This window comes from Misgurnus anguillicaudatus, chromosome 16 (assembly GCF_027580225.2).
Source record: "Misgurnus anguillicaudatus chromosome 16, ASM2758022v2, whole genome shotgun sequence".
NCBI classification, from domain to species: Eukaryota; Metazoa; Chordata; class Actinopteri; order Cypriniformes; family Cobitidae; genus Misgurnus; species Misgurnus anguillicaudatus.
This window is the reverse complement of record NC_073352.2, coordinates 27,364,152-27,391,751: the sequence shown is the minus strand read 5'-3', so window position 1 is coordinate 27,391,751 and position 27,600 is coordinate 27,364,152. Positions and strand designations below refer to the sequence as shown.

At 34.4% G+C, this 27,600-nt stretch overlaps 1 protein-coding gene across 1 annotated transcript; it reads left to right on the top strand.

The window, feature by feature from the left end:
• The first annotated feature begins 14,512 nt into the window (after positions 1-14,512).
• Positions 14,513-27,533, top strand: LOC129422912 (uncharacterized). The gene is made up of 20 exons (XM_073854417.1): positions 14,513-14,744; positions 14,867-14,890; positions 15,006-15,215; positions 15,554-15,631; positions 16,498-16,647; positions 16,915-16,992; positions 19,579-19,602; positions 19,726-19,935; positions 20,482-20,559; positions 21,024-21,173; positions 21,321-21,398; positions 22,058-22,081; positions 22,206-22,415; positions 24,395-24,472; positions 24,938-25,087; positions 25,232-25,309; positions 25,654-25,677; positions 25,778-25,987; positions 26,441-26,518; positions 27,188-27,533. The coding sequence occupies exons 2-20, from the start codon at positions 14,884-14,886 to the stop codon at positions 27,346-27,348; spliced, it is 2,076 nt and encodes a 691-aa protein (XP_073710518.1). The 5' UTR covers positions 14,513-14,744; positions 14,867-14,883; the 3' UTR covers positions 27,349-27,533.
• The last annotated feature ends 67 nt before the right edge of the window (positions 27,534-27,600 follow it).

Below are 27,600 nucleotides of genomic sequence, written 5' to 3'. Positions count from 1 at the left end.
ATCTAACCCTAAACCGAAGCGACAATGGTAAGAAATTAGGACAAAAAAGTTGAGTAACCAATACGTGACAGTGACACAAACAGAAAGCGTGACATGCTCACGCTCAAAGGCGGCAAAGCGTGACATTTTCACGCTGGTCCATGCGTGAAATAGTCACGCAATTTCGTGATACTGGGTTGAAATAAAAATATCTTGGCTTGGCTTGAATCTTTCACATGCCTCTATTTAGGATAAAAGTAAGACAGAAAGGTTAAACATTGCATTAAGATTTAGTCTCAAATACCTTATATTGAATGTCTGCCCTTAAATTGTACCAAAGAATACAGGCTGTGTGCCAAAGTTTGGGAAAGCAAGCAGAAATGAACAAAAAATAGAGCATCATTAAAAGCAGTTCACTTCCGCAATTTGGTAATTAACCATACTTTAGTCCACAAAAAACGTAGCCTATAGACCACACTTATAGGCGGGATTTGGTTCATGGTTGTGCACTTAATTTGGGAAACAGTGTTCACATCACCCCAATTAACCGCACATCAATTTGACCCCATAGCTTGTGTGCCACCCCCCTTACCATGTACTTCTAACTGTCTTGTCGATGTTTAAAGGGACACTTCACTTTTTTTGAAAATATGCTCATTTTCCAGTTCCCCTAGAGTTAAATATTAGTTAAATAAGTGGCGATACCACTTTTAGCATAGCTTAGCCCAATCCATTGAATCTGATTAGACCATTGGCAGTGCGCTAAAAATAACCAAAGTTTCTATATTTTTCCTATTTAAAACGTGACTCTTCTGTAATTACATTGTGTACTAAGACAGACAGAAAAAGAAAAGTTGCGAAAGTAGGCTATGGCTAGGAACTATACTCTCATTCCAGTGTAATAATCAAGGACTTTGCTGTTGTAACATGGCTGCAGGAGGCGCAATGATATTATGCAGCGTCTGAAAATAGTCCTCTTGGTAACTTTCAATAGCAGGGGACTATTTTCAGGCACTGCGTAATATCATTGCACCTCCTGCGGCTATGTTACTGCAGCAAAGTCTTTGATCATTACACCAAAAGGAAAGTATAGTTCCCAGCCATATCTGCCTAAAAAAATCGAAACTTTTAATTTTCCGTCAGTCTTAGTACACGATGTAACTACAGAAGAGTCAAGTTTTATATAGGAAAATATTGAAACTTTGGTTATTTTTTGTGCAATGCTAATGATCTAATCAGATTCAATGGATTATGCTAAGCTATGCTAAAAGTGGTACAGCCAGACCCGGAGATCAGCTGAATAGATTCCAAAACGGTAAATATCCAATTTTTTACTCTAGAGGAGCTGGAAAATGACCATATTTTCAAAAAAAGTGGAATGTCCCTTTAATAGGAGATCCCCTCCGATGTGGTGATCCGGGCAAAATAGTGAGGTGAAGCACAGCGCACGTAAAGAAAATTACTCTTCAATTTTATGTTTCAAACAGACAGAGAAACAAAATTTACAGATTGTAGCTTTAAATAGTTTCACTCAATCAGAAAAACTCTTATCACTACTTGACTCACAATCCTTCTCTTTCCTCCATCTCTCTACAAACGAGAGCCCTTACAGGCTCTTGTAAACTCTCTAAATAAATCTCATTAAGAGGCGATCAACTCTTACAAGTCTGTGGTTTTCTCTCTCTCTCTCTCTCTCTCTCTCTCTCTCTCTCTCTCTCTCTCTCTCAGTGTGTTGGGCAGGTTCTGTCATTTATACAGAAGTAGCTACTGTATGACTCTCAAGAAATGCTCAAAATATTCTACTCAGTTATTTGTGCCTTCTGTCTTCTCATCAAAACCTGTAACTATAATCTCTAGCAGTTCTACATAAGATGATGTGTCATATGAAACATTTTTGCTAATTATTTTGTTCCTAGTACAGTTGATTTAATATTGTTATATGTATAATATGCAAAACGCCAAGAATAAAGATTTAGACTGTGATAGTGTTGAATTCATTAGGTTGTATTCTCTCTTTGCTATGCTAATAAAGCTATGTGCTCCTCCTCTGGCGGTCTTCTTTGAAGTGGACATGCACACGTTTCTGAAGATCAGACGGATCCTAATGTGCTTCTCTTCTGTCTGGACAGCTTTGATTTCAACAGTCAGAGACAAAAGCAGCCCTAAAGTAGTTTACTCTCACAGACAGTCTCACGCTATGAGTTCTGCTTATTGGGGAACAAACAAGAGCCAGAATCGTCAGAAAAGAAGCAGTTATACACAACAAACAGACGGAAAAAATAAAACTCCCTAGACCAAAACTCCTGATGGAGGAATAGAGCAGGTGATTGTTCTGTCAGCAGTGTTAACGGATAGTGCTTCAACTGCAAGGATAATTCAATCACAAAACTAAATTACAGCAGTAAAGAATGAGCGACTGACTGAGTTACTGAAAACAAAAGATTGTCTCATGTCAAATGCAGACAGGTGCTTAATGAAAATTAATGCTCATTAGTGTTAAAATTGTGTGGGGAGGGAAATGAGAATTGGCACAGCAGACAAGTGGGATGTAAATGAAGAATTAAAGGACCATGTTGTGGATAAATGCAGTTAGGATGGGAAATGTTAAACAGCGTGGGCTTCATTTATGAAACATAAGAAGAATACATACATTCTTTTTCTTCATGGCTGGTGTCAGGAAAAGCATGTAAAGAATTACAAAAAAAACTCTAAACTACACTGTAAAACCTTTCATAACAGGCTAAAGGAAAGGCACATACTCCAGTGACAATAATGGTGTTTTTCCTTTTCTGTAGCTTAACTGGAAGATCATTATGCTATCCATTACAAACAAAAAAACCTAACTCAAATTTACAGCCATCCTGAGAAAGGTATAGCATTTCACTGATTTGAGGAAATATAGTCACAGTGGAAATTAGGTTTAATCTGATACACTCATCAGAACTGGATCACAGTGGGAATATCACAGCCTCTCTATAGACCGTTTCATTGGACGCATGCATGTTGCCATGGTTACGTGGCTCGAGGTTAACTTCCGCTCTGTGTTGTTTATCAATCTGGTTATTCTCTTATGGCCAAACTGACCTCAAAACCTGACAAATACCTTGTTTTGGTTTCCTAAAGACAAGGGGAGACAAGCACGGATCACTGCTGTGTGAAGAGAGGTTTAGCAGACATGCAAGAATTCAAGAATCTGGATGTTGTTATTGATTTTTGCGGAAGTCTACTGGAAGTTAAGTTTGGGCCGAAGCCGCATGTTTAATCTGTCTATGTAATATCTATCCTGATTATTTTAAAGTAGTGGTTCAATGGTATTTTATGCATTCTGACTTATTAGTGTTACAAAGTATTTTTGTGCCAAATGCACTTCGCCAGGGTTCGTACAAGTTTCGGAAAGTTTTTTCGATTACGGCTCCAGCTGACGTTTCAGGGTTTCTATACGTATCACTTATTTATATGGGCACTTCCCCGGAAAACCCCGCCCACCTGTCAATCAGCGGGAGACGCTAGAACATCACATCAGCGAAAAGCTTGAAAAGAAGAAGTGTGTTTTGGATGTAAGGAGAAGAAAGCCAGCCTTATGGAAACAATGGATATAGTTTATTATCCGGGATAGCAGTGGAGTTTTGCGTGTGTGTTTGATGCACTGGATTTCATTGAATAGTCCCAACCGGGTCATGAGTTGCACGCGGTAAGTAAGACTTCTGTCTTATGTTGGAAATAGGCCCGTGCATATTATAAAAATGACACGAACATGTAGTGAATCATAAGTTAAACAGTGGTGTATATTGTTGTATGACTCGTACTCGCTCCTCCCGCGGAAGTTACTCCTCCTTCTTAATTTTTTTGTACGTTATCGGAAAGAATCTATAAAGCTAATCTTTCTTTTATAAATCTGATTAAACTAAAGACTCTTTGGAGGTATAAAGGATGTAATACTACTCTATAGGTACTCTAGATCAGTAATTCTCAAAGTGTGGTCCGCGGACCACTAATGGTCCGCCAACCCCCCCTATTGGTCCGCCAAAAGATGACCTAAACTAGGCAAGTGTTTATACAATCGTCACTTATTTAAGTAGATTTTTAATGCACTTGTGAAACTGTGATATCAGTTCTTGCCATTCTGTTTTAATAACTTAAAAATGGATCGGTGGCTTAACCAAAGAGGAGTCAAAAGAAAAGATCAAGTGACAACTGAAAGCAGCTTAAATCCACATAGTACCCAATACTTTTTAGTACCAAGCGAGCTGAGTTGATACTAAAACATCCACAGGCCGAGAATCAGGAACACCATATCAGTGTTTTCCTTGCAGTTTGTGACGGCACATCCGCGACAGACACCATGGTATTTGTACAGAAACAAACAGTCATGTGAGACAGGTAGTGATAAATGCTATGTGCAAACATCTATTTGTTTGATTTTGTGGTGGAGTTGCAAATAGAGGAATGTATGAGAATGTATATGCTTTCCACCGATGCTCGCTCCCACTTTTTGTATGATGTCACAGCAGTAAGCATCACAAATATAATAACATGCCTATAATCCCTTCCACTGAAGTGGTACTAAGCTCAATGGAAAGCTAACCAAGCCAAAGTAAGGTGAGCTGACACGACCTGATCTGTGGGGTACTATTCAATGGAAAGTACCATTAGTGTGTGAGAGTCAGGCATTAAGCCTAACAGTGTATTCCTGTGACAAAAACAGAAAACAGGGTATCAAAAAAGATCTTGTTTGTTTGTTATCTAGCATTCTCACTGTCCTCTGGACTGTGACGGGCTTTGTGAATGAGAACAAAAGTCAAAGTATAAAAACAAGCCATTCTCTCTCTCTCTCTCTCTCTCTCTCTCTCTCTCTCTCATCTCTCATGTTTTATTAAGATTCAACACTGGTGGAAAGAACTGAAGGCCTGAAATATAACTTGTGCATACTGTTTTGTTGGTTTGCTTTTCTGATCCATATACAGTACTGTGCAAAAGTCCTAGGCCACCACCACCAGACTTGTTGTTTTAGAAGATTTAATGTCCATCCATATTTATTTTTCAATCTATTTTATTAAGATACAAACAGAAAATACAGAAAATATATACAAAAAATAAAAAATTAAATTTTCACGACTAAATGTCTTCTTTAGGCATCGTCGGTGTTTAGTGTGACCTTGCACTAAACGCATCTTGAGCGTTTTTGAGCAGAATGAAGTAAAAAGACTAATTTCTTTAAAATTAAAAAATTACGATTTAATTTTATTTAGGTTTAAAGGATAATTCCGGGATTTAACACTTTGAGTCTCATTTCTGGTTTGTTTTGGATGAACTACAGTGATGGACACAGAAATTTTGACAATGGGTCGAGTCTTGACTTTTCGACTCATTTAGAAGCGTCTCTTGACTGCTTCAGAATGGAAGTCAATGGCCATGCACAAACATGTCATTAAAACAACACTTAACGTTCATTTTCAAAACTGTACTACTCACCGAGTGGTTCGTGATGTTCGTTGATATTTAAAAACAAAAATATTGGCGCAAATTATGATTTCAATCCGTGTTATTTGCTATAGTTGAACTATTTTTTCAGATACCTCACAACCGCGTATATACTTCCGCTCTATATTTGAGTCTGAAGCATGAATGAACTAGTCCAACAAACTGTAATAAAACGGTAGCATACTTTCAAAATCAAGTTTATTTATAACACTTACACCATCCAATATGTTTTTTTCATCAGCAGAACAATAAAGAAGATATTTTGCAGAAACCCCAGTGCTCCGTCATGCAAGTCAACAGATCCGCACACTTTAAGAGCTAAAGCATATATATCCAATACAACAGTAATCCCCCATAACTCTGTGTGACATATTGACGTCTTGTGAAGCAAATCAATCAGTTTTTGCAAGAAACTGAACGTTATTTACAACACTATTAGCGTAAATGCCAAAGCAGGAAGCGCGCTTTACGTTCAAGGCGATCTCTTCCACACTTGTGCCGTTTGGTGGATGTTGGCTATGGATGTTGGTCTGTCTGCGCCACCTATAGAGCGGGAGCGTGAAGCGCACTTCCTGCTTGGCAAAAGCTCTGCATTAACACTGTAAAATATTTATATATATATTCGAATCTCAAAACTGAAAATCGAATGTCAACCCACGGAACGAATATTCGAATATTCTGGTCCAGCCCTACAAATATGGAAAAAAATTCTTCTGAGAGAAACCGAGCGAAAAAACTACAACCACATGTAAACAAACACACCCTTTTCTGTTTCCCGGCGGCGGAGTGATATATCAGCGAGCAAACAGTCTTCCAAGAGAAGTCAATGGAATTTTACAAAATGCCAAATAAAACACGACAGAAACTGTATTTCGCTACACAACTTGTTTTTAATCATCAACGAACACCACGAACCACTCGGTGAGTAGCACAGTTTTGAAAATGAACGTTAAGTGTTGTTTTAATGACATGTTTGTGCATGGCCATTGACTTCCATTCTGAAGCAGTCAAGAGACGCTTCTAAACGAGTCAAAAACTCAAGACATGACCCATTGTCAAAATTTCTGTGTCCATCACTGTAGTTCATCCAAAACAAACCAGAAATGAGACTCAAAGTGTTAAATACCGGAATTATCCTTTAAGAGATCCTGCAGTTTCCCGCTTTTGCTCAAGTAAGGGGAGTTTACCCCTAAAAACTTGACACATCAGTTTACATTTTTATACAATTTCTAATATTATATACACATTTCCTGTATTTTTTATACAAAAACACAATTTCACAAGTCACAAAAAAGTTTAATTTCGTGCCATTGACACAAAAAAATTAATCCGATTTTTTTGTGACTATGGGCTCTATCTTACACCCGGCGCAATGCAGCGCAATGCGCGACGCAAGTGTCTTTCGCTAGTTTCCACCCTAATTTTCACGTTTAGCGCCGCGTTGTTTAAATAGCAAATGCATTTGTGCCCCCTTTTGCGCCCATGGGCGTTCTGGTCTGAAACGAGGTGTGTTCAGGCGCATTGTTGGCGCGTTGCTATTTTGAGGCAACTAAAATAGACTACGCCATTGACCAACAAAAACCTGGTCTAAAGTCTAAAGTCAATGGCGCAATGTGTTTTATGTTATTTAAAGAGCGCATTAGTAATATGCGCCTATATATAGACGGGAGGACAACGGTTTGCTTATCACAAAGGACATGAATGCACAGCAGCACAAAAATGCTTTTAAATATGAAAGATTAAATGATTGAATGTAAAAGATTATTATTGAGTCTCTTGGACATAAATGAGGACGACTTATGACACGTTAGAAGGCGCAAAGAGCTGCTTCACCTGCAGCCTGGTAAGTAAATAAATGCTTTGCTTTGAACAAATGCGTCTGTTTTTAAATGTTTTTTTTTTTAAATGCTACATCACAGATTTATTGTATATGATGTACCTGTGGATATGGTGAGATGAGAAACATTTTTAAGTAATGCTTAAAAAAACTCTTTGCTAAAAAAAACGCTGTCCAAAGTGCTGAAACGTGGGGAGAGACGTTTGTAAATTCTTTATCTCCTGTTTGTTACAAATAAAGTATTTTTAGAGTACAAACCTTATCTTAGATACTTGTAAATTATGTTTTGATGATATTGGATAGCCATACATTTAAAGCAATTACAAGCCTGCTTTTTACTTCCATGACTAAAAGAAAACGGGTTTTAAAGGTTTTAATAAAAAAAGTACAATTTCAATACAAGTAAAAAACAACACAATTATTTAACATTAATCTTAAACTGGGGATCTTCTACCTCCGCTTAGTTTTTCAGTTTACAAAGTCCGTCATCTAAATAGGGATTAGACATAGCGCCAGCGCAACAGGCTTTTAAAGGGGATGAGAGCTGCTCTCATTGGTTTACTGCACGTTACGCCCAAAATACTCCCATTACAATAGGACCTACCCTTTTCGACCATGCGCTCGGCGCAAAAAACATTTTTCCCGTCGTTAAATTAGCAAAAGTGGATTCGGACACGCCCATTTAGACGTTGCGCTGTGCGCTTTAGACAATGCGCTTAGATCGTTAAAATAGGGCCCTATAACACGACTTGCTGTGAGATCACGTTGATGTAAATGGACAGGTAAAAGGACAGTTCATCCAAAAATGAAAAATCTGTCATTATTTACTGTCATTATTTGTTGTTCTAAACCTTCTTCTGTTGAACACAAAAAAAGATATTATGATAAATGATGGTGCACTGGTAATCTTTATTCAACTTACTAAAAATACAACTGTTTAACAGAAGTAAAGTTCTTGACTGGGCAAATTTACTGAAAGTAAAGTTATGACCTTCCTAAATATTTGTATGATAAAAAGAACAGGATACATAACAGACATGAATACTTGCAGTGCTTTTCTTCACCAATGTAAACCGGTAACAATGTATGCAGTTACAGTGACACTCATTATTTAAAACATTTAAAAGCCTATTTATCCTACTTGCAAATAAAAATCAAGTCATTGGCAGTTTTAAAACCAAACATTGTTAAATTTTACTACATAAATGCCACATAAAGCAGCACATGTAATGTGTTTCGCAAAGACTTTACCATATATCTTTACTGACAAACTGATTCAAGGTTGTCCTGCACATTGTGTGAGAAGTAATATTTATGACGCACATGGTTGCTATGTATACAATTCAAATCAGTCATTTATTAGGTTTTGTTTCAGTTGCCTGGTACACAGCAGCTACAGTAGATTGTGAAATGGATAATAATGTTTTACAAGCATTGTTATATTTCTTGCAATTGTTGGCTTTAGGCTCAAGATTGCAATTTGATGACGTCTCAGAAGATCAGAAGTTCACATGTTTGCACATCATACTGTATCAAACACATTTCCCAAGACCAAGAGCACTAAAAAAAATCTAATCATAACAAACTGAATCCCTTTAATATAAATTCTTCACTTTCAAATGACCTTTGGAAAACAACATACAAGAATACATTTCAGCTGCCGTAATCAATTCTTGTATTTGCTGATCTAACAAATTTTGTAACAACCTTTCAAAGCAACTCTTTTTAATCTATATATTTTTTAAAGCAACACATTTTAAAGCAACACCAAAGAGTTTTTTTTTTACCTTAAAATAACACTTCCAAAAAAGTTTCAGTCGTTTATCCACTCTAAACAGGGTGAGCAGCACTTTCACATTCGCTTTGCAGCCCTCTATCGGCCAAAACCGCACTAAAGAAGTTTCCAACCGTCGGGTAGCGGTCCTGTAGTCCGAGTGAATACTACAAAAACTTGCTTTACGGCAGACCTACAATCCAATCAGAGCCAGCTATGCCTCAGTATTTATGACAGTGGGTAATGGACAATTACGCTTCTAACCTGTAGGGGGAGCAAAGAGCAAAAACTCTTTGGTGTTGCTTTAACTTATTTGCTTTCTGGTCTCTAGTATGTAACGCTCCCTTCAGGCCACATTAAGCATTAAATCCAGCATACTGCTGCCAACATTCAGGACACCAGTAAGTTTAACAAGTTTGGTGGACTTTAAAAAATAAAGGTGCTTCAGGATGCCATAGAAGAACTATTTTTGACTAAATGGTTCCATAAAGAACCTTTATCGTAGATTTTAGATGATAAGTATATTGATTATAAGGTTCATCTGGCACTTTGAAGAACCTTTTAAGTACATTTCTTTTTAAGAGTGCATTTGGAAATATAATTAGACAATTTACAGCGGGTATTAAGATGCGCTTACAAGTGGACAACGCTAATGGTGTAAATGGGGTGTGAAAATTTAGAGGCATTCAAAAATGCATTCGACCAGACTGCTTTTGCTGTATAGACACTCATGCTGTCGAATGTGTTATCAAATAGCCACAAAAACCTGCCTGCTTACTCTAATGTGTAAAGTACCAAGCAGAATGTTTATCCATCAGTCCTGACTTCTAGTGCAAATCCAGGCACATTCTTCAGATTGTCATTGATAAAACGAAAGTGGTTGCTCTACACCTCTTTCATTTTTGTTTCATTTTGCGAGTGTGTTGTGTGAGCTCATTTCATAAATTGCTCTGAAACATCTGAGAAAACACTTACATATACACATACAAAATGTTGTGCAAAACATTTACTAACATCACAAAAGCATAATATTAGTGCACTTCAACTTCAACGGAAATGCATCTCTCTCATCCACTCGTGATTCGATCGACCAAAACGCATCTTAATACCAGGTGCAACATAAAGGTCCTTGGGTGTTACTACTTAAGATAATTCAGCTGTCAATGTTATTCTTGAAAACATGATTGTCATTCTTAAAATATAATGCAAATATTATGCTAAGGCTAAGAAAATGTTGATTTACATGTTAAACATCAGGTGAACTGGGCATGTACCTTGTGGATCAGCTACGATCCATGATGTTGCTGCCCCAAAGTGGTTGTTCTGGATATGATTTTGAACTTGGTAGTTGGAACCCATGCACTGAAAAAAATCGTATATAATAAAGTAACTTCACCAACGAAGGACTAGGAGTTGTTTATTTTTTTGTGGATACTAAATCAGCATGTTAATAGCAAAATTATTTTGTTTATGACTTTCATACTCGTTTTTGCTCAACTTGGCAAACTGAATAATCTGATCAAACTTTTCAAAATTAAATTATTTATGCTGTTGTTGTTATCTTTATAAGTTATCTGTTGTATTTAGAGGTATGTTTAATAGATGATGTTTATTGGTTGTTACAATGATTAATGTTTATTTGTTCAGTGTTAGAATCTAAATGATGAAACAGAATGATTCATGAAAATGCACAAACATGCATGCAACACAAACTGCTTAAGAAGTAACTTGACCAAGATTGTGTATAATATAATAATAGGCCTATGTGTTCAGCCAACAAAGAAATATTTTGTTATTAATTTGGTAAATATTATTATTTTGGCCAACTTGTGACATTAACAGAATATTTTAAGTTGGGTGGACTTTAGTACTTGTTCGTTGATAAAACTGCTAAACTATAATTACTAAAACTAAACGCTGTGGTTGATACGCCATCTAAAAAATCTCAGGACATGATTTTATCTTTTCTTAGTAACTGAGATAAGAGTTGAATCTTTCAGACACAGAAAGCTAGACAAAAATCACATATATTGTAGGTTACTGTGTGGATTAACACTTAAAAATTAAGTTGAAAAAACAAAACAAAATTATTTATAGGTGTTACGAATTGAATTAATTTTTTAAGTAGATCCATATTCCACTTTTTACAGTGTAAGCACAACAATGATGAGAAGAAAACTTTAATATTTCTTAATGCACCAGACACAACTACAAACAATCTATCAATCCAATATGATATACTGCATGCAGTCTGTGGCTTTTCTCCTGAGGCTCAATGTCTACACAAACTGAATCTGACAGCAGGTGTCTGTCTCATTGATAAATAGACCTGCTTGTTTTAGTTTTTTTTTGCGAAATAAACACATGGTTTATTCCCAACACAGCTAAATTAACAATTAACTAAATATATATGTAACTGTTATAATTATAAAACTCTTGTGTGTTTTAATAAATCTATTACGTTACTTTTGTGTAAGTGTTCTGCTTTAACATCTGTTGATAAACTGGCGCCATGACAGTATCAGTTGTCTGTTTCCTTTGAACACCATAATCAAAACATACTTCTGGTTAAATGACCTAAGAAAATAACACAGTGCTACGTACGTGCAACAAATGTGACGTTACAGTAGCTACTCTGATAACAAAATCAAACTTCCACCCAACAGGCCCACAGACAATATGTCCGCAGACACCAGCAAAAACAACAACAACAACAACAACAACAAAAACAAATTGACTTCAATAGGGAAGAAAAAATCTAGTTTTATAAGAGCTCGTTCTTTAGACAGAAGCAAGCGTTTATCTTAGACAGAAATTTGGCATTCCCTTGTCGTTGTACATTAAGCCAAGTTAAGCATTTTTCAAGTTAAGTACATAGCCTAACTCGCGCGTCCACGTTTCTGTGGTCAGTTTGTTTGCTGTGACGTTTTGATGAAAGAACTCGAACCATTTTAATGTTTGAGATGTCTGAAATAAAACTTAGCGCGGAGGAATTGAGGAAACCTCACGTGTCTCTATCGACTACGTGACAGACAGACAGAAAAATGCTCCGAGGTTTCATTTACATATTGCGAAATTATTAAATTATCTTAAAGGCGGGGTGCATAATCCCTGAAAGCTAATGTTGATATTTGAAATCACCTAAACAAACACGCCCCTACCCCAATGGAATCTGGACCTTCTTTTGATAGACCTGCCCCACACATACGCAACCCATGCAACGATGTCGGTTAGTAGACACGCCCCTTACTGCTGATTGGCTACAGGTGTGTGTTCGTACTCAGCCCGACTCCAAAGAGTTTTTCAAAAATCATGCACCCTGCCTTTAATACCCTAATGATAACATATTAACACAAGCTTTTTCATTTTATACAATAATATTTTAATTGTATATGCAAAAAAATATTTTGCTCTGTTATCTGTTGGTTGGTTCATTTTGATCTAGCTAACTAGACCAGTTTGAGTAGGCCACACATTTGGGTGGTACCCAGATAATTTGTATTGTAAACCTTAAATAAAAGTAATCTATATTTTATTTAATTTGTAATATATATTTTTTAAAATGTGTAATATTTACAGCTGGCATTTTCTCAGGTTTTCTTTAAAACAAATAAACTCTGCAGATTGTTCCTAAACATTTTGTGCAGACATAACAAAAAAGATTATAGATTCCGTCTGGCCATGCACAACAATGTTAATGTGAAAATTTAAGGAATCAACTCATTAGTTTTGTTTTGTTATTGGCAAAACCTAAAACACAGAGTTTAAAGCAACAATATACTGTTGCTTCAAACTCTGTGTTTTAGGTTTTGCAATGTGAGGGGTGTTTAGGCGTATAGGCTATAGCCTAAAGGCTAAAACACCCCTCACATCTGGTGTGTGCCTCCTAATGAGTTTTCAATGTGCATTTTGACACATTCCTGTCTGTTTAACTATGATCATGGGGGTGAACCGTAAAGCAACTTGCATGACAACAGTTCTTTGAAATACCAGCTACTCTTTTAACTGGACTTGACAGACAACGTCTAGAGTCTGGGAGTGTGTGTCTTGTAAAACAGGGCAACCCATTATAAGCTTATGACAAAATCAAGACTGACAGCATTTATCTATTACTTGCTAGGACACCAGAAAGTAAAATCTCACAAACTATTTTTTGAATGCTTCTGTATATATATTTTTACATCAAATAATAAGAGTGGATTATATACAATACACCGTCAAATTCTTAATAGCCTACTGTAATGCATAAAAATTCAACATTTTTATTTGTAGTAGTATTAGTTTGTATTGCAATGAACAAAATCTAAATCTAAATAGTATCTACTTTTATAAAATCTAAGTAATTTTATACATATTTTATTAAATAATGAAGAAGACATTATATAGTTCACCCTCGATTGTCAATACAGTAAAGCATAAAAATATAAAAAAACTTTTTTATTTGTAGTACCGGTAGTACGCTATCTGTAGGCTTCTTTACTTCACTGACTTGTTATTATTTAACATAATATAAGTATTATATTACAATAATTTTTAAAGAGCCCCTATGGTCCGATTCACGATTTGACATTTCCTTTGGTGTAAGTGTGTATTATTAACAATATGCAAAAGGTACATACCCCAAAGTAAACAATGACGCAAGCTATCGTCTCTAACGTAAACTCTTTTCTAGGACTACAACAAACACACGGATTGGGATTCGTAATAAAGACAAGACCGACGTTATCATAATTCCACCTGCTTGGACTCACAACCTGTAAATTAACTCCTGTTAGCATTGCATTGTGACCGAATCTTTCAAACATGGTAAGGAGCGTCACATTTCCGGCTTGTATCAGAGGCATTTCAATCACAATGTACAGGTTAGCTGGCCAATCAGGGACAAATCGACAAGTTTTGTACAAAATCAGTGTGTTTCAGGAAGAGAGGGAAATCTGGAGCTACAAAAATGTACGTTATGTGAAAAATAATGTGTTTTTTGAACCATAAACACATACCAAATACACAAAATAACATTGTTTTTTAGCAATGAAATAGGTGCCTTTAAACCACTAAGAAGAGAAAAACCCTCAAGATACAGTAAGGATAATTTACATAGCCTACAATGTAAAAATCTTTTAATAAAAATGTTGCATGAAAAGTGACCTTGGTTTGTTTTGGCTACATTCACCATCGCGTTTTTTACATTTTTTTTAATTTCCTTACACCATTCTAGCATCTTATTAACGTGAAGCATCTTGTTATGCTGGTCTGCTGTGAAGGAAACTATTTTCTACCTTACCAATTAAAATTCTTTGAGGTTATATTGGAACCAGCAGGTGACTGTGCACCTAAATAACTGAATAAATAACTTGGCGATTACAAGATAATCTCACCACACAATAATAAAGTGGCACAAGAATGATGCTATTGAATCTTCCAGGGAACTATACAGAAACCAGTTGAGTTAACTGGAACATAAAATTCTTTAGAAGCACTGGACTTTTAAAGGATCCAGTTTACCCAGTTTTTACAATGAGAGAAATGGAGCTGAGGAATGTTAATGTTTGGTCTTCAAATGGAAAATAGGGCTGCTAACAGTATATATACATGCACAACAACACTTGTGGACAGCTTAAATCGACCGAAGCCAGCGAAAGCAGACACATCCTTACAACTCTACAAAAACAGAAGGTATTATGATCATGATGAATAGTCACTTATGATACAAATAGCCTCTGTCTGCTGTGAGCACGTATGTAAAAAGTTATTGAATGTAATTCATATTAACACATCTATTGCCTGTTTTTTTACAGTGAAGTCTTTGGTGACCATGGCAAGTGCGTCAACATTTTTTAAAATATATTTCTGCATTGTTTAAATGTTTACAAAAATAGTGTTATACGATTCAAAAATCATTAAGTGCTGATGTGGTCTGTGATTGATTCTCAATAGATGAGAGCTACAAGAAAGTGTTCCTGGAGACCCACAACCAGTACAGGAGGAAACATCAAGCCCCGGACCTGAAAATGAGTGAGGCGCTGTGTAAATCTGCTCAAAAATGGGCAGATCACCTACTCAGTAGGAAGACCCTTGGACACAGTGACACAAACAATGGGGAAAATGTATTTTATGCTTTTAGCTCCAACCCAAAGCCGCAGACAGGTAACTTCTGCATCTTATTACATACATGTACACAGCTTATACAATCAAACTGAAAATTATTATTTTTTACTAGTGAGTGCAGGACACTATATAGTAGTTTACTTATGTAATTGAGGATAGCAAAATAAAGTCAACTGTGACATATCATACCCAAGCATTCTTCATACTACCAGTAAAATGAATAAATATTTGGTTCCAAAATTAGACAACATGACCTGACCGTGTTTTGCTTAAGTGTTATTTTTTTAAGTCAAGATAAATTTGTTCTGACAGTTTAACTCCTTGATCAAAACTGTGATAAATGTTTATGGTGTCTGTATAAATGGTTTGTATTTTAGGTAAAGAGGCTGTAGACAGTTGGTATAGCGAGATTAAAGATTACAACTTTGGAAAACCAGGAAATCAACCAAAGACAGGTATTGACTATTTTGTAAACTTTACAATAAGGTTGCATTTGTTAACATTAGTTAATGCATTAGCTAACATGAACTAACAATAAACAATATTTCTACTTTATTTATTTATCTTATTAAAGTTTGTGTTATTTTTAAGTATTTGCTAATAGATATTTCAAAACAAATAGTGTAACTGTATTACATTAGTTAATGCACCATGACAAAGCATGCGTTAACAAAGATACAACTATATTGTTCATTGTTAGTTTATGCTAATGCATTTCCTTATGTTAACAAATACAACTGTATTGTAAAGTGTTACTGAAACTTTCAGACTATGAAAAGCTTCCTTCCTTTATTTATTTTTTTCTTACATATTAACAATTAAAGGGGCCATGGCACAAGACTTTTTTAAGATGTCAAATAAATCTTTGTTGTCCCCAGAGCACATATGTGAAGTTTTAGCTCAAAATACCATATAGATAATTCATTATAGCATGTTAAAATTAACAATTTGTAGGTGTGTGCAAAAATGTGCCGTTTTTAGGTGTGTCCTTTAAAATGCAAATGAGCTGATGAAGTGCAAACACTGATAACAATGATGGTGGTTTGTTGCAATTGAAACTCAATTGTGCTGTGAAATATTTTCTCTTTCTCTCTGCACTAAATGGCAGTGCTGTGGTCGGATAGTGCAGATTAAGGGGCGGAATTATTATAATAAGAGCTCCTTATGACATCATAGGTTGACAAAAGCACTGGGGACCCAATCATAGCACTTAAACAAGGAAAAAGTCTGATTTTCATGCCATGGCCCCTTTAAAACAAAATAAAAAATTTCCAGAAAATAATTTTTTATAGTTGTAATGTTTTTCTTTTTACATTTTCAGGACACTTTACTCAAGTTGTGTGGAAATCAACAACAGAGCTTGGAGTAGGAATGGCTACTGATGGAAAGACAATTTTTGTTGTTGGGCAATACAGTCCTGCTGGAAACATAACCAATGCTGGTTACTATGAGAAAAATGTTCTACCTGCATGTAAATAATGTTTGATTTCTTTCTTGCATTTAAACGTGTTTAAATTGTAAACATGAAAGATATAATAAATTGTGAAATTAATTCCTAACTCAAATCTATAGAAAATATATCTTGTATACGCACGCACGCACGCACGCACGCACGCACGCACGCACACACACACACACACACACACACACACACACACACACACACACACACACACACACACACACACAATTATGATGACATGGACTGATTGCCTGAAATTTACTGGCTTGTATTTAGGTAAAGAGGCTGCAGACAATAAGTGTACTGAGAATAAAGATGACAACTTTGAAAAATCAGGACATCAACCAAAGACAGGTATTGAAACGGACAGGTTACAATGAGAAAAGTATTCTTCATGCAAGTAAAAAAAAATATTTCTTTCCTTCTTGCATTTGAATGTGTTTAAAGAGGACATATTATGAAAATCTGACTTTTTCCATGTCCAAGTGCCACAACTGGGTCCCCAGTGCTCCTATTAAACTAGAAAATGTAAAAAAGAATAAAACAGTAACTTAGTTTTTGTAAATCATTCTCTGCAAATGATTTAAAATAGGCAATTGAAATGTGGCTCCCCTTGTGATGTCACAAGGGGTCAATACCTCCCCTTAATTTGCACTATCCAACCATGGCACAGCCATTTAGTGCAGAGATCAGCTCATTTGCATCCAAAAGACTAAAACCAAAAACAACACATCTTTGCTCACACCCACAAAGTAGCAATTTTAACATGTTATAATAAATCATCTATATGATATTTTGAGCTAAAACTTCACATACGTAGGCTACTCTTGGGGAGACCGAAGATTTATTTCACATCTTAAAAAAGTCTTGTAAATGTCCCCTTTAAATTGTAAACATAAAAGATTGAATGAATTGTGAAATTGATTCTTAACTCAAATCTACACAAAACAAATTGTGTACACTGTAAAAAAATATTTGCTGCCTTACATTGTTTTGTTTAACTAACTCAGATTTACAAGTCATTTTAAATTACTATTATTTATCTTAACTAGTAATGAGTTGTAATAACTTATAAAATGAAGTTGATTTATTTAAATTTAAGGCAGCAAAGATTTTTTTATGCATACTCTACACTGTAAAAAAACTTTGCTGCCTTAAAATGTTTTGTTGAATCAACTCAGATTTACAAGTCATGTCAACAGAGATGAGTTGTCACAACTTATAAAATATAGTTGAGAAAAGTCAACTTAAATTTATAAGTTATAACAACTTACCTGTAGTTATAACAACTCATCTCTAGTCAAGATAAATAATAGTAAGTTGAAATTACTTGTAAATCCGAGTTGATTCAACAAAAATTTTTAAGGCAGCAAAGTATTTTTTACAGTGTAGCTAAAATATTACATTAAAACAGTAAACATTAAAACATGACATTATAGTCATTTGTGTCACAAAATGTTTCTGTTGGCTTTGTTTTTGTTTTGTTATGAGAACATAAGGTATTATCATGATCATGATAAATAGTCACTAGCAGATAGCATCTGTCTGCTGTGTGCACAAAACTGTATCCACCTTATTTTTGACGTAAATGGGGGTGCCGCCATCTTTAAGCTCCTTGTGTAAAACTTTGGTGAGCCACCAAAGCTAAAAATAGTCGTATATTGGGGGGAAACGAGTGTGCGAGTTTTGATTCGCTATTTAATGTTTATTATTGCATCCAGGAAAACCAGCATAATTTATGCAGTTAAAGGCGTGGTGCATGATTTTTGAAAAACACTTTGGAAAAGGAAGTCAGGTCGAGAACCAAAACACACTTGTGCAGTAAGGGGCGTGTCTACTAACTGGCATCGTTGCCTGGGTTGCGTATGTGTGGGGCGGGTCTACCAAAAGAAGGTCCAAATTCTATTGGGGTAGGAGCGTGTTTGTTTAGGTGATTTCAAATGTCAACATTGGCTTTCAGAGATCATGCACACAAGCGCAAGAGCTGAATGTGTATGTGGCGCACGTGCACCCATGATCTGTATAACCTACAATCCAGAAAAACCTTTCATAGAAACTACTATTTATTTATTCTTTCACTATATATTATTAAAAAAATTTGATCACAGAGTACAAAATATATACGACATAAACTACTTATTAGTTAATGTTTATAATAGTTCTTAATGTGTTTGTGCATACTTTTGTTATGGTTTTAAAGAAAAAGCGAATAATTTTAAAATAAGCAAATAATTTCATAAGCCTGACGTCTCCATCTTACCTCCTTGGTTCTAGTGCAATGTAATAATATATATAAAAAAAATGAAAACAATACTCAATATGTGTAATAGTTTAATATGTTTATTATGGTTTGTTCAAATAACTTACAATGTGTTGAATGAGAAAAATGCTGCTGACTGTTGGACCGCATAAAGCTTGATGTGTCGCCAAAAAACAAAGTCCATTAAAAATTGCCATTTAAAGAAACCTCACACCAGAGGGACAGATGTGACATTTTAAACCATCGCCTGAAACGTTTAAAAACACGAAGTCTTAGTCTATTCCATGTACACAAAATCGACTGACTTTCCCATTGTAAAGATACTGGAATGTCTCGTGCTTTAATATTTGTGCATTGAAGACCTGTCCCCCCGAGCAACAACAGAAATGATAGAATATATCTTCATATGATATATCAGGCCACTTCTTAATTTCATCCTCACATAGTTTCATACATGGCAGGTTTAGTAAATATTTACCATAACGGTTTAAATCATGTTTTATGCGTGCACCCACTGCGCCTTTTATACCGGCTGGCTATTAAAATGGACATCTTGCAAAGAAGGGAAATTCATCACAGTTACTTCCACGTTTCGAAAATAAGGTGGATACATGCTTACTCTGTAAAAAAATTATATTCAGTGTAATTAATATTAACGCATTAATTACCTGTTTTTACAGTGAAGTCTTTGGTGCCCATGGCAGGTGGGTCAACATTGTTTATATATTTCTGCATTGTTTAAAAGTTCATAAAACAATTATAATAGCGCAGTCATACGATTAAAAAATCATTAAGTGTTGGTGTGGTCTGTGATTGATTCTCAATAGATGAGAGCTACAAGAAAGTGTTCCTGGAGACCCACAACCAGTACAGGAGGAAACATCAAGCCCCGGACCTGAAAATGAATGAGGAGCTGTGTAAATCTGCTCAAAAATGGGCAGATCACCTACTCAGTACGAGGACCCTTGGACACAGTGACTCAGACAATGGGGAAAATGTATTTTATTCTTTTAGCTCCAACCCAAAGCCGCAGACAGGTAAATTCTTCATTTTATTTAATCTATATAAACAGCTTATATACAATTAAACTGAAAATTATTCAAATTATTTAGATTTTTTTACTACTATACAGTAGTTTTTCATACAGTGGACTACCAGTAAAATTTATAAATATTTGATCCAAAAATTAGACACGTTGACCTGAACAAGTTTTGCTTAAGTATTTTTTTTATTCAAGATTAATTTGAATTTGGTCATATAACCATTATGTAAACTATAGACGGTTTCAGCAATAACAACATATAAACGCAGCTTTTGTGGTCATCACGTAACTTCCAGTAAACTCTGCAAAGAATATGTAACAACAAAGTCATTTTAAATTAGTTTATTTATATAACAAGCAAAATAACATGTAGATTACATAGGAACCCGAAACATTTGTTATTTTTGAAGAGGTATTTGTTTAAGAGTTCCGTTTCAGCAACTAGTCAGACCATTAAACAAACAGAAACTGGAAGTAAGTGGTCTATAGCAAATAATGTGTGAAATGTTTATGATGTCTGTATAAATGGCTTGTATTTTAGGTAAAGAGGCTGTAGACAGTTGGTATAGTGAGATTAAAGATTACAACTTTGGAAAATCAGGACATCAACCAAAAACAGGTACTAAAAATTTGGTAACACTTCGCAATAAGGTTGCATTTGTTAACATAAGTTAATGCATTAGCTAACATAAACTGACAATGAACAATATTTCTACATCATTTATTCATCTTATTAAAGTTTGTGTTATTTTTAAGCATTTGCTAATACATATGTCAAAACAAATAGTGTAACTGTGTTAACATAGTTAATGCACCATGAACTAACATGAGTAACTATTGGAATTAACAAAGAAACAACTATATTGTTCATTGTTAGTTCATGCTAATGCATTTCCTAATGTTACCAAATGCAACCTTATTGTAAAGTGTTACTGAAACTTTTAGACTATGAAAAGCTTCCTTTATGTTTTTATTTATTTCTTTACGTATTAACGATTAAGACAATGTTATAGTTAAATAAATTTCAAGAAAAAAAAAATCTTCTTGTAATTTCTTTCTTTTTATATTGTATATAATTTGCAGGACACTTTACCCAAGTTGTGTGGAAATCAACTACAGATCTTGGAGTAGGAATGGCTACTGATGGAAAGTATATTTTTGTTGTTGGTCAATACAGTCCTGCTGGAAACATAACCAATGCTGGTTACTATGAGAAAAATGTTCTACCTGCAGGTGAATAATGATTCATTTCTTTCTTTCTTGCATTTAAATGTGTTTAAATGGTAAACATGAAAGATATAATGAATTGTTAAATTTATTCTTAACTTAAACAAGTATAATGACATGGATTGATTGCCTTGCATTTGGTTTATATTTTAGGTAAAGAGGCTGCAGACAATGGGTGTAGCGAGAATAAAGATGACAACTTTGAAAAATCAGCACATCAACCAAAAACAGGTATTGAAAAGGACAGGTTACAATGAGAAAAGTGTTCTACCTGCATGTGAAAAATTCTTTCTTTCTTTCTTTCTTTCTTGCATTTAAATGTGTTTAAATTGTAAACATGAAAGATATAATGAATTGTGAAACTAATTCTTAACTCAAATCTACACTAAACAAATCGTGTACACTCTAAAAAAAATTTTTGGTGCCTTAAATTGTTTTGTTTAACCAACTCTAAATTTACAAGCCAGTTTAACTTACTTTTATTTATCTTAACTAATAATGAGCTGTTATAACTTATAAAATATAGTTGAAATAAGTCAACTTCATTTTATAAGTTGTAGCAACTCATCTTTGTAAAGATAAAAATATTAAGTTAAAATGACTTAAAAATCTGAGTTGATAAAAAATAATGCAGCAAAGAATTTTTTACAAAGTAGGCCTATTACATTAAAACATTAAAACATGACATTATAGTCATTGGTGTCACAAAAATGTTTCTGTTGGTTTTATTATGAGAACAGAAGGTATTTTCATGAACATGATGAATAGTCACTTATCATACAGATAGCATCTGTCCGCTGTGAGCACAAAACCATGTACATGCTTATTGGATGTAAAACATATATTTAAATGCAATTAATATTAACGCATTAATTACCTGTTTTTTACAGTGAAGTCTTTGGTGCCCATGGCAGGTGGGTCAACTTTGTTTATATATTTCTGCATTGTTTAAAAGTTCATAAAAACTATTATAATGTCGCAGTCATGTGATTAAAAAATCATTAAGTGTTGGTGTGGTCTGTGATTGATTCTCAATAGATGAGAGCTACAAGAAAGTGTTCCTGGAGACCCACAACCAGTACAGGAGGAAACATCAAGCCCCGGACCTGAAAATGAATGAGGAGCTGTGTAGATCTGCTCAAAAATGGGCAGATCACATGCTCAGTACGAGGACCCTTGGACACAGTGACACAGACAATGGGGAAAATGTATTTTATGCTTTTAGCTCCAGCCCAAAGCCGCAGACAGGTAAATTCTTCATTTTATTTAATCTGTATACACAGCTTATATACAATCAAACTGAAAATTATTCAAATTATTTAGATTTTTTTACTACTATACAGTAGTTTTTCATACAGTGGACTACCAGTAAAATGTATAAATATTTGATCCAAAAGTTTTGCTTAAGTATTTTTTTATTCAAGATTAATTTGAATTTGGTCATGTAAACTATAGACGGTTTCAGCAGTAACAACATATAAACGCAGCTTTTGTGGTCATCACGTAACTTCCAGTAAACTCTGCAAAGAATATGTAACAACAAAGTCATTTTAAATTAGTTTATTTATATAACAAGCAAAATAACATGTAGATTACATAGGAACCCGAAACATTTGTTATTTTTGAAGAGGTATTTGTTTAAGAGTTCCGTTTCAGCAACTAGTCAGGGCTGCGTTCCCCGAAACCTTCTTAGCTCTACGTTGTTCTTAAGTTGTACCTTAAGCTGTACCTTATCGTTAATACGTGTTTCCCGAAACGTTCTTAGTTACGTATCACTTCTGTAAGTCGTTCGTTCGGAAGGTTGGTCTGAAGCACTCTTAGCTGTACCTTATCCCACTTGACTCCGATAGGGGCCATCACTGTGATAAAAGCGTGTGTAGATTGCAGTATATATAACTAAATATCTGTAAAAAAAATTGAAGTACACTCCGTGTTAAATTAGGCATTTTTTTATTTAAAGATTAAAATATTCACATAATTAGACATTATTACACTGATGGTTGTTAGATATTTTATATTTTTTCCAAAGGAACATCAGCTTCGAACTATTACAGGCTTAAGAAACTATTTAAAAAGCGTTTGGGTGGAGGAGTTGGTGAAACTATGGCAGGGCGAATCTATTTTAGCTGCAATAAAACAAATCAAGTAAAATCGCAGACCACGGGAGCACATTCATCACGAAATCATAATTGTTGATTTTCCTAAATATTATTGATGTTAAGTCGACTTTGCATCGAAGTTTTTTAATGTTTTCTAACTTTGAGGCAGCTGCATGCCAAATTCTTTATAAACACTCAAAAGAAAATGCTCCACTTGATTATTGCTTGTATATAAGGTCAACAAATTTTCCACATTAAAACTAATCAAAGCTAAAACCTAAAACAATCATATACAACAATTATATATCATATAATATATATTTTATGTTATATTTAAGGTAAACAGACAGGCGCGGCTCCAGAAACGCGTCCATTAGGCGTTATCCGCATTTTAAACGCGCTGCTTGCGCAGTGTCCAAGCACATAAACGCGTGAACTAATGAACAAAAATTTGTTTTTATATATTTTTAGTGTAATGCCAAGCCAGGTGACTTGCACGACCCACCTTATTCCCCTGTGCAACGCATTTATTAACCCCTAATATAAATTATCCTTTAAAGTGAAGGAATAATGGATGCATTGGAGCAGTTTATGCTTATACTTTTGGACATGAAGTTGCGAGTTTTGCATGGGTTTGATATTAAATAAAATATACAAGGTTTATATTAAATTTGAAATATTTTTACCAAATATTCCTAATAAATGTAACTTTTTCTATTTCTGAAATGTTTCTTTAATAAATAACACCGCTCTCTCATAACACAGCGAAGTACCTATTACATAAAGTGAACAATTGATTGTCGAGCAATCGATATCAACCTATTCAGCACCATCGCCATGGACAGCACCTGGTAACGTCGTACGTAAGAAAGTATACCTTAAGGTACAGTTCGGGAAACGCGCCTAGAAAAGGTAAACCTGTAGTTAAGGTTTAACTTAAGTGTCTTCGTAGCGCGCTAAGGGAGAACGTTATCGGGAAACGCAGCCCGGACCATTAAACAAACAGAAACTGGAAGTAAAGTTCGGACCAGACACTTATCGCGTCACCGCACGTGCGCCCGATGAAGTGGTCTATAGCAAATAATGTGTGAAATGTTTATGATGTCTCTATAATGGCTTGTATTTTAGGTAAAGAGGCTGTAGACACTTGGTATAGCGAGATTAAAGATTACAACTTTGGAAAATCAGGACCTCAACCAAAAACAGGTACTAAAAATTTGGTAACACTTCGCAATAAGGTTGCATTTGTTAACATAAGTTAATGCATTAGCTAACATAAACTGACAATGAACAATATTTCTACATCATGTATTCATCTTATTAAAGTTTGTGTTATTTTTAAGCATTTGCTAATACATATGTCAAAACAAATAGTGTAACTGTGTTAACATAGTTAATGGACCATGAACTAACATGAGTAACTATTGGCATTAACAAAGAAACAACTATATTGTTCATTGTTAGTTCATGCTAATGCGTTTCCTAATGTTTTCAAATACAACCTTATTGTAAAGTGTTACTGAAACTTTTAGACTATGAAAAGCTTCCTTTATGTTTTTATTTATTTCTTTACGTATTAACGATTAAGACAATGTTATAGTTAAATAAATTTCAAGAAAAAAAAATCTTCTTGTAATTTCTTTCTTTTTATATTGTATATATAATTTGCAGGACACTTTACCCAAGTTGTGTGGAAATCAACTACAGATGTCGGAGTAGGAATGGCTACTGATGGAAAGTATATTTTTGTTGTTGGTCAATACAGTCCTGCTGGTAACATGACCAATGCTGGTTACTATGAGAAAAATGTCCTACCTGCAGGTGAATAATGATTAATTTCTTTCTTTCTTGCATTTAAATGTGTTTAAATGGTACATGAAAGATATAATGAATTGTTACATTTATTCTTAACTTAAACAATTATGATGACATGGATTGATTGCCTTGCATTTGGTTTGTATTTAGGTAAAGAGGCTGCAGACAATGGGTGTAGCGAGAATAAAGATGACAACTTTGAAAAATCAGCACATCAACCAAAGACAGGTATTGAAATGGACAGGTTACAATGAGATCTGAATAATGACTGATATCTTTCTTGCATTTAAATGTTTAAAAAATTATTTGCTGCCTTAAATCGTTTTGTTTAATTAAATCTTAAGTTACAAGTCATTATAACTGATTATTATTTATCTTAACTAGTAATGAGTTGTTATAACTTATAAATGAAGTTGACTTATTTCAACTATATTTTATAAGTTGTAGTAACTCACCTCTTGTCAAGATAAATAATAAAGTTAAAATGACTTTGTATACATGCTTACTGTATGTAGAAAATTATATCCAATGTAATTCATATTAACAAATTAATTACCTGTTTTTTTTTACAGTGAAGTCTTTGGTGCCCATGGCAGGTGGGACAACTTATTTTATATATTTCTGCATTGTTTAGAAGTTCATGAAAACAATTATAGTATCGCAGTACTATGATTAAAAAATCATGATTCTTAATAGATGAGAGCTACAAGAAAGTGTTCCTGGAGACCCACAACCAGTACAGGAGGAAACATCAAGCCCCGGACCTGAAAATGAGTGAGGCGCTGTGTAAATCTGCTCAAAAATGGGCAGATCACCTACTCAGTACGAATTCCCTTGGACACAGTGACACCGACAATGGGGAAAATGTATTTTATGCTTTTAGCTCCAGCCCAAAGCCGCAGACAGGTAACTTCTGCATCTTATTACATACATATACACAGCTTAAATATACAATCAAACCGAAAATTATTCAGACACCAGATATCATTTTTGATTTTTTTACTAGTGGGTGCAGAACACTATACAGTAGTTTACTTACTGTAAATAAAGTCATATGTGACATATTATGCCCAAACATTCTTCATACAGTGGATCAGTAAAAGTGATAAATATGTGGTTCCAAAATTAAACACTTTGTGACGTGACCGGGTTTTGCTTTTATTGCTTTTTTGTGCTATTTCTTTAATAAAGATGAATTTGTTCTGACAGTTTAACCCCGGTCATATTACCATTACCTTAATTATAGCGAATAAACTGTGATAATGTGTCAAATGTTGATGGTGTCTGAATAAATGTTGGTTAATGTAAATATTACCATAAAATAACTCATTGTCAATTTGACAAATCATTGTATTTTAGGTAAAGAGGCTGTAGACAGTTGGTATAGCGAGATTAAAGATTACAACTTTAAAAAATCAGGATATCAACCAGAGACAGGTATTGTAAATTTGGTAACACTTTACAATAAGGTTGCATTTGTTAACATTAGTTAATGCTTTAGCTAACATGAACTATGAAAAATACTTCTACGTCATTTATTCATCTTATTAAAGTTTGTGTTGTTTTCAGCATTTGCTAATACATATTTAAAAATGTAATATTGTAACTCTTAACATTAGTTAATGAATCATGAACTAACATGAATAACTATTTGCATTAATAAAGACACAATTGTTCATTATTAGTTCATGCTAATGCGTTTCCTAATGTTAACAAATGAAGAGTTTCGTTGCAAAACGAGATAAATCCATTTTTGTCAAAACACGTTTATTATTATGTTATCATGTTATTATTTTGTTTTATGGTGCTACTTAGCTGTATTTTTTAAGTTATGAAGGTTTAAATCAAAACAAACCAACTGCAGTTGCACTGATATTAATTGGAATGCACAACCAAAAAATGAGATTTCTGAACAATTAAAAAAATGGATTTATCTCGTTTGGCAACGAAACTCTTCAAATACAACCTTATTGTAAAGTGTTACTGAACATTTCAATTATACATCAATTAAATAAACAATTAAGGCAATGTCATAGTTACATTCATTTCCAGAAAACTATTTTTTCTTCTTGTAATTTCTTTCTTTTTATATTGTATCATTTGCAGGACACTTTACCCAAGTTGTGTGGAAATCAACTACAGAGGTTGGAGTAGGAATGGCTACTGATGGAAACACTATTTTTGTTGTTGGTCAATACAGTCCTGCTGGAAACATAACCAATGCTGGTTACTATGAGAAAAATGTTCTACCTCCATCTGAACAATGATTAATTTTTTTCTTTGTAAACATGAAAGATATAATTAATTGTGAAATTAATTCTTAACTCAAATCTATAGAAAATATATCTTGTATAATGAGTAAATTTGTATGTATGCATAATCTAAATGCATAATGTAAAATGTTTCTGGATAATTTTGGCACTTAATAAAATTACATGTAAATATCAAAAAACGATTTAACATATTATTTCAATGCATTCTTTGGCACCTTTAAAGCTCACGTAACACACGCTGTTTCT